At 41.2% G+C, this 8,835-nt stretch overlaps 1 protein-coding gene across 1 annotated transcript in view; it reads left to right on the forward strand.

Moving 5' to 3' along the window:
• The window catches only part of LOC127123202 (uncharacterized), a 31,248-nt gene extending 25,755 nt beyond the window's left edge, over nucleotides 1-5,493 (forward strand). The window contains exons 2-3 of the mRNA XM_051053445.1: nucleotides 4,468-4,937; nucleotides 5,178-5,493. Of these exons, the coding sequence (XP_050909402.1) occupies nucleotides 4,468-4,937; nucleotides 5,178-5,493 (786 nt within the window). The remainder of the gene's footprint in view (nucleotides 1-4,467; nucleotides 4,938-5,177) is intronic.
• The last annotated feature ends 3,342 nt before the right edge of the window (nucleotides 5,494-8,835 follow it).

Consider the following 8,835-nt stretch of genomic DNA (forward strand, 5'->3'; position numbering starts at 1 on the left):
GACTCGAGCCTAGATGTTATCATGCAAAATCAACCCTAAGTTAAGGTTTCTAGCTAACTTGCACAGGAAGCAAGCCTATCCTAAACATGACTTGCATAGGAAGCAAGCCACACACACACCTAACTTGCACAAGAAGCAAGCCAAACAATCCTAACTTGCACAGGAAGCAAGTCAAACAATCCGAACTTGCACGGGAAGCAAGTCAAACAATCCTAACTTGCACAGGAAGCAAGTCAAACAATCCTAACTTGCACAGGAAGCAAGTCAAACAATCCTAACTTGCACAGGAAGCAAGTCAAGCAATCCTACAAGCACAGATAGCACACACTATACACAAGCAAGTGGCTCAAACAAGGGTTAGGTTTTAGTCGAGGGGTCATATCAACCTCAACAAACAAACCTCTGGAACTGGGTGAATGTGCTCTTAACCTTGCCATTGAGGGGCTAAGGTGAAGCAGATGAAAGGAGATGAGGGGTGTGCCTCATTGCTTCTATCCCTGGCCTGGGAGAGCATTTGACAAGAATGTGTGGGTTCAGAAAGTGGGAACCCTTCTACACATTTAAAACTGACTCAACTGTACAATCGTACAAGATCTTGGGTTTGTATCTGCAATGCATCAACACAGTGGTGTGAGCAAAGCAGATGACACACTGAATAGCAGGGGATAGGTTGCTTATCCCTTGGTTCTGCCAATTGCCTCTTCACTTAGGAGGTCTTTGACTCTATGCAAGGACAAAATCAAACAATCACAAACATTGCCTCTTAAGGAGGACTTCAGACAGTTGCCTGGCCAAGTAACAGGCCAGGTCTTCCAGACTACATGAAGATTAGAAGTATACCTCAATGCAAATTGCTTATACAAGCAAAGCAAAGCAAAAGTTCACAAGGAACTAAGCAACTAAAAGCACCTGAAACAGTCAAGCAGATGTTAGTATGCAACTTCAAAACAAAGCAAAAAGAAACAGACATCAACAGTTAATTGGAGGCAAATGGATGTGCAAGGCACAAGGCTTAAGGCATGTGAGCCAAGCCATCTACAAAACAAACAAGTTAGACAATGATTTTTAAGCGAGCTCAATCAAAAAGAATTGGTCTCATTGGTCATTTGTTGGTCAACCTGAAAACATGAGCTCAACAGTGAGTAACAGGACCACTAGGACAAGCCTAGGGTCGAAAAGGAATGAAAAAGTCAAAACAGCAAAGGGCAAGCATCCAAAATCATGTTCAAACATTCAAGAAACAAAACCAATTGGGTTCACATTCATATCAATCATCATCATCATTTCATGAACAAATTAGGTCAAAGCATGGCATTTAGAAGCTCATAGAAGTCAACAGCAAGACTTAACTCAAAAGCAATCTTAAACATTTCCAAAAATCTCCAAATAAATCATGATCAATCACAACCGACAACATGGTAAGCATGTCAAATTTCATCCCATTTGGACAAATGGAAGGCAGTCAATGAAAATCAGAAAGTCAAAGCAATTTTGAAAATGCTCAAAGAAGTCAACCAAACATGCATCAACTTAGAAAAATCATAAATCGGAGATAGCATATGATAAATGAATGGGATCAAAACCATGGCAAAGATGAGGATGTCTAGTTATCTCATGTAAAATTTCAAGTCCATCCAATAAAGTATGAGAATTTCACAAATGAAATGGGAACATGTGTCACACAAAGTCAACATATGACCAAGCAGGGGAGAAAATCTCAAACAATTAGGAAATGCCACAAATAATTCCAAGAAAATTTACATGTGAACTAGACATTCAAGAGTAGGTTCATGCAAAAAATCAATTCATTTGGAGGTCAAGAAGCATGGTATCAAAAATCATCAAGTTGGACATCAATGGTGTGACACAAATTGTCACACCCTAATTCAAAAAATCATATCTCCCAAACCAGAAATGATAAATTCACAAACTCTACACCAAAATCACCATGAGTGTGTCTAGTTTAAGCACAAAAACATTTGGGAGCCATTGGATAAAGTATCATCATTTCACAAATGTTTTGGCAAAGTGTACAAAAATTGGTCACATGTCACAAACCCTAGCACCATGCAAAAATTCTGGAAAATATATGACAAAAAACTAGAGATTCATGTGAACACAATGCAACAAGTCCCATGAATTTTGGATCAAAATTGAACAAGTTATGATTTTTGTAAGATGAAGATCACAAATGAAATAAAAATGGAAAAAATGACATGATTCAATGTGACATGGGGCCCGGGGGTGGCATTTTTGTAATTCCAGAACCCACTTAGTGAGACGCAGTCGTTTTGGCCATGAAAATAAAATGTTTCTATTGGTTGTTGCTGGAATGGGCCATGTAGCGTACGAGTGAAACAGAAAATTCTGGGCAGAAATGGCTAGGGTTTCTACTGTAGCAGCATCATCTTCTTCATCATTTTAAAAAAACAGCAAGGGCATTTCATGACCAAAATCAACAAACAACATATCAACATGTTCATCTAAGCACGTACATTAATACTCCCACAACCATTAATATTGATTCGAGCTATTAAGAGAAAAACAAGCAAAAGCATATTCGAACATCAAACTTTATCATGGCATAACTTTCAAAATATCCAACCATTTTTAGTGGTTCAAGTTCCAAAATGACCAGCATAAAAAGTTCTACACGAAGCATTGCATGATTTGGATAAAAGAGTGACTCGAATCCTTACTTGTTTTTGAAGAAATCCACGAAACAGTTGTTGTTTGTGTGTTTAATGGTGAAACAGATGTTCTATGGCCCTTCAAATGATGGATGCTTAAGAAAGTTTGGCTTGAGATGGCTTGGCTTGGCTTCAAACAAACTCTGCCATGGTTGTCACCTTGGAAAAACAGTCGGGCAAGGGGCTTCTACAGGTGGAGAAACAATGTTAAAATGAGCCCAAGATATTGTGTTGATGTTGTTTTTGGCAAAGGCAATGTCAAGCTCTTTGGAAGTTTTGGACAGTTTTTTTGTAAAAATGCCAAGATGTGATTTTGAGAGAATGATATGTTTTTTGTGCAAAGTCCTGGCTGCTGCTGCTACAAGGGTTCTCAATGACAGAAATGATGTCCAAAAATTCTGTTTTTGAGTACAAATCACAATCCATGGAAATATGGGATAGAGTTGGTAAAAAATGTACTTTTCTTCCCATTTTCAAGCAACTTAGCATGGGCTACATGTACTGCATAAAAAGGACTTGGCAACATGTCTCAAATGCATTTTCAGACCATATTTGAATGGTAGAAATGGTTGGAAATGATTATTTCAAAAAGTCACTTTTCACCCTTACTTAAAATTAATTCAAGTAGGTTCAAAAATGCCATTTTGATTGGTGAAGTTTTGGCACATGAAAGTTACATTTTTGGAAAGAGGGGATCAAATGTGGTTTGTAGGAAAAAACCCCACCCAAATTGGTCAAATGGTTTGAGAGATATGGCCTTTTGAAGTTCAAAATTTTCTGAAAACGATTCGATCATAACTTGCCAACCATACATGGGAATTGAGAGTTCTTGGACTTTTTGGAAATGGGAGAACAAGATCTTCAACTTTCATGTTGGGAAAAAATTCATTTGAAGCTTGTATCATGATGTAAGTTTGAGGATCAAGACTTTCCATTTTTGGTAAGTTTCAGTTACAGGTCCAGTTTCCATTTTTGGAAATTTCTTGTCTGGCTTCAAATTCTTCCATGATGGTGTTTGACATGATATATGAGGCCTATTTGGACATGAATAAGCTTTCTCAGACCAAATCCCATCATCAAATCACTGATTAAATGGACAGTTGACCCACAGTTGACTTTTAGGGTTTCTGACTGACTGTGCATTGACTGATGACTTCTGAACATCCAATCCTTGACCAAAACACTTCAAATGGACCCCCAAGTCATGTGAACATGTTGGACCAACCCTAGGGCCTTGGCTCCTTGAAAAACACACTTGCTTGCTTGACTGACTGATCTCCTGATCAGTTTGACCTAATTTCTTGATTGGCTTGCACTTGAGGCAAAAGAGGCAATGCAATGCTATGCAATGGACCATGATATGCTATGACCTAATATGAAAATGTATGTACAATGATAGGTGCAAATTTGAGGTGCTACACCTCAGCCTCCACCGGGAGGTTCAGGATCAACGATAACGACGTTCAGACCTTATATGCCTCGCTTTGGCACCACAGATCCTCTTTATGGAATGTCGTATTCCTTAATGCCAGGATATCAGTCGACATCAAGTGCAGCACTGTTTTCAGATACAAATCCACCCTTGCAGGGATCAACGCAAGGGGGCAACATTAGGAATAATACTCAGAACAGAACCATGCCGCTGTCGAACACTTCAGTAGCGGTGTTGAGACAACAAATGGACGATAATAACCATGAATTGGTTAACATGTTGACCAACCAGATGGGCACAGTCTTTAATCCAGTAATATAAGAATTTGCTGAAACAAATAGGCAGGTGGCGAATCAATTGACACGCTTGTGCAATTTTCTAGGGGCACCGGCTCGACAGATGGCACAAGCGGTTAGGCAAGTTGTTCCTGTGCAAATGGAGATAGGGGCAGCGGAAGATGAGAGAGTCCACGAAGGAAAAATCATTAGACCCCTTCAAAATCAAGGCGTCGAATCAGGAGTCGCGGGACGTAACCAGATGGTGATGGTTAACCGACACCAGGATGCTGATCAAATTGTTGATCAACATCGACAAGAAGACTTAGCAGTGGAGAATAATTTGATAACTATTGTCGAAAGGATTATGGCCAGAAATGGTATGGGTGCTACACTGCAAAGGCCATTGTACGCCTCCCCGTTAGCTGAGTTTATTCTCCAAGCCGAGGTGCCCAGGGGGATGAAAGTGCCTAAGTACACTAAATTTGGGGAAGAGTCTGGTGAATCGACAATAGAGCATGTTGCCAGATACTTAACAGAGTCAGAAGATCTAGCTCATAATGAATGTTTGAGAGTAAAAAACTTTCCTTCCTCTCTGACTAAGGCTGCCTTCACATGGTTTACTTCGTTGGCCCCAAGTTCAATCGATTCGTGGGCCAGATTAGAAAAGAAGTTCCATGAACAGTTTTACGAAGGACACTCCAAAATTAGTTTGGCAGAATTGTCTAGTATCAAGAGAAGGTTTGCTGAGAACATCGATGATTATCTGAATCATTTTAGATCCTTAAAGGCTAGGTGTTTTACGCAAGTGCCAGAACATGAACTGGTTCAAATGGCCGCGGGGGGTTTAGATTATTCCATTAGAAAGAAAATAGATCCAAATTTTGTGAAAAGTATGTCACAATTGGTTGATAGAGCTCGACATCTAGAACGGCTAAGGGTAGAAAAAGTTAGACACAATAAGTCTAAGAAAGAAAAGGTAGCGTTTGTCGAATACGACGCAACAGACCCAATATGTGAGGCTGATTATGCTTCATCGGCCGAATTAGAAATCAACGTGGTTGAACTAAAGCCAGGATCCGCCTATGAGTGTTGATCATTGCTTCCTGCGCAAGGAAAAAATCCTGTCGAACACAACCCAAAATTCCCTTCGAAAACTTATACTTTTGACGTGTCGAAATGTGAGGAAATTTTTAACTTGTTGGTCAAAGATGGTCAAATGGTGGTACCTACTGGTACTAAAATACCACCGTTAGAACAGAGACAGAAAATAGGGTTTTGTAAGTATCATAACTATCTTGGTCATAATACCTCTAATTGTTACCTTTTCAAGGATTTGGTTCAGAAAGCGATTCAAGAAGGCAGGCTGAAATTTGTTGGCCACAGAATGAAGATCGGCGTTGATCCTCTTCACTAGGAGGAAGACCTATTCGTGGAGCCAGTCGAGATCAACATGGTCGAGATCACCGAGTACGATGAGGCCAACATGCTGGAGCAAACTGGTGAAAGCCCAGATGTCGATATAGTTGAAACTTACCCAAGGGCTGATGAAGACTTGGTGGATTTTCTGTATCGCTGCAAGAACAAGGGTTCACAAGTGTGCCTGTGCCCTAGGTGTGGTGTTGTCACCGACAAAATAGCGGCGGAAAATTTCCAGAAACTGCAGTTAGGTAAAAGCAAAAGAAATGGGCAGACCAGGGGTTACCAAAATGAAAGAGGCTCAAAAAAGACTGTGGGAAATACCCAAACAAGGCCTAAGAGCTTTGTACCGTCGGCAAGTGCCCCTAGAGGTACTTGGATCAAGCCTCAGGAAAAATAAGACACCCAACAAGGTGTTGCTGCTACTGCTAGAGGAGATCTAGCAATTAACTACAGATGTGAGTTTAAGTCTGAAAAAAGGACTCATGTTTCTGAAAATTATTTGGGGAAGAACCCCATGTTGAGAACTCAATGGAGACGCTTTCAGATGCGTAAACAGACCGAAAGAGAGGCTGCAAGAGGCATGGCTAGTGAGGTGAATGTTGGGAAGAAAATTGTTGTGAAGGTCGACACATCAGCGAAGGAACGGATCAGAGAGTATATCCGTCGACCAACTGAGAGATGTTCTGATGAAGTGACTGACGACTTCAATTCAGAGTCTGAAGCAAGTTTGGATATCTTGGTCAACGTGGTGTCAATCCTACCACAAGAATACAAATGTGTGACTGAAGTGGAGGAGTCGGTAGACGATGCTGACGCTGAAGAAATGGCTCTGCACTAGCCAAGATGTTATTTTGTGTTGAACGATGGCTCTGCTGAAAGCCAAGAGGCAGTGTTCGAAAGACCAACGATGATCATGAAGAATCATTTGAAACCACTGCTGATAAGGGCAAAAGTGGAAGGTGTGACTGTCAACGAAGTCTTGATCGATTGTGGTGCCACGGTCAACATCATGCCGCATCATATTCTGAGGAAGATTGGCAAGTATGACACCGACATCAGATCTAACAACGTGGTTTTGTCTGACTACGGAGGAAAGACGAAAAGTACCATGGGAGTGATTATGGTGAATATCACGGTGGGTTCAATAACCAGACCGAAATTATTTATGGTGATAGACGCTAAGCCAAGTTACAATTTGCTATTTGGCAGAGAGTGGCTACATGGTGTCGGAGCCGTACCATCTTTAGCGCACCAAAGGTTGGTGATTTGGAGAGAAGATGGAGTGGTCGAAAATGTTGAAGCAGACCAAGGGTACTTCATGGCCGACGTAAATAATGTCGGCAAGAAGGATTTCGAGAGGAAGTTGGCCAATATTTCTCCTTGCTTTCCAGCTGAGGATATATATGCTAATCTGAGTGAAGCTTTCGTCTCTCTAACTCTGCACGAGACTCATGGCTTCATTTGGGATGTGGAACGCCTAGATGATCCACCCTATACAGGTATCCGACCGACAGGCTGGGGAGACGTCATTGATGATGACTGAGCTAGAAGCTCTAAGAAAGATTTCGGCATACGTTGCCGAGAACAAAATAAAGTCGGCTCTAGAGGCTGAAGAAAACATGGTTGTCGAAGCCTATGCGTTAAATAAAGAGGGGCATATGGCTATTGGGCCAGAACCCCCAGACAAGCCAACTTTGGCTAAAAGGAACATCGACATGCAGCGTCTGGACTGTATTTATGATAATGAACCTTTAGGGTTCGAAAAAGACCCAAAGGCACCAGATAAAATCCGACCAAAAGACCCCTTGGAAGAAGTCGACCTTGGCGAGAATGGCAAAGAACTAAAGTCTGAGATAATATCCATACTTAAAGAATTTTGGGACTGTTTTGCTTGGGATTATAATGAAATGCTTGGTTTAAGTAGGGATTTGGTCGAGTTAAAGCTGCCAATAAAAGCTGGAAAAAGCCAGTAAAGCAGACGCCCAGGCATTTCGCCCCAAAGATCATGGCAAAGATAAAAGCAGAAGTAGAAAGACTCCTGAAAAGCAAGTTTATTCAAACTGCAAGGTATGTCGAATGGTTGGCCAATATTGTGCGAGTCATCAAGAAAAATGGGTCTTTAAGAGTATGTATTGATTTTAGAGATCTAAATGCCGCCACCCCAAAAGATGAGTATGCCATGCCCGTGGCGGAAATGTTGGTCGATTCGGCCGCTGGTTTTGAATATTTAAGTATGCTAGATGGTTATGCTGGATATAACCAAATTTTTATTGCAGAAGAAGACGTGCCGAAGACGGCGTTTCGATACCCAGGAGCCTTGGGGACATATGAGTGGGTTGTCATGCCATTTGGCTTGAAAAATGCTGGAGCAACATACCAGAGGGTAATGAACTCAATGTTCCATGATTTTATTGAGGATTTCATGCAAGTATACATTGATGATATTGTGATAAAGTCAAATGGTCGACATGCTCACGTCGAACATCTTCGAAAGGCCTTTCTAAGGATGAGGAAATGTGGATTAAAAATGAATCCATTAAAGTGTGTCGCAATGCGAAAAACTACCGGCGGAAAAAAAACAGAAGAGCCGCCACCGTTCGTTATTTATCCCAAAGGAGGGAAAGAAAACGATCGAAGAAAACCTGAAGAGAGGAAAAGACAAGGTCTCGCAACCAAATCTAGGGTTCGGGAGTCGATTATGCGAAGGGAAGGTATTAGCACCCCTACGCATCTATAGTACTCTACGGTATCCACTCTTGTTGTTCTATTTTAAAGGGTGTAGGTATATCTAAGGTACTATCTGCTAAAAGAAGGTCAAAAGAAAATGACTCGCAAGGATGTCGCATTCACTGCCTACGTATCTCACCTGAGTATGAGAATCAGAGTCTTCGTAGCTCGGCTACCTATGGGTGAAAGAAATGTGTGCTCGATAAGACATCGCGTCTTATGCCTACATATCTCATCTGGAATGAGAATCAGAGCAAACGTAGTTCAGCTAACTACGGGCACAAGGGTC

Source organism: Lathyrus oleraceus, chromosome 2, assembly GCF_024323335.1.
Source record: "Lathyrus oleraceus cultivar Zhongwan6 chromosome 2, CAAS_Psat_ZW6_1.0, whole genome shotgun sequence".
In the NCBI taxonomy this organism is placed as follows: domain Eukaryota; kingdom Viridiplantae; phylum Streptophyta; class Magnoliopsida; order Fabales; family Fabaceae; genus Lathyrus; species Lathyrus oleraceus.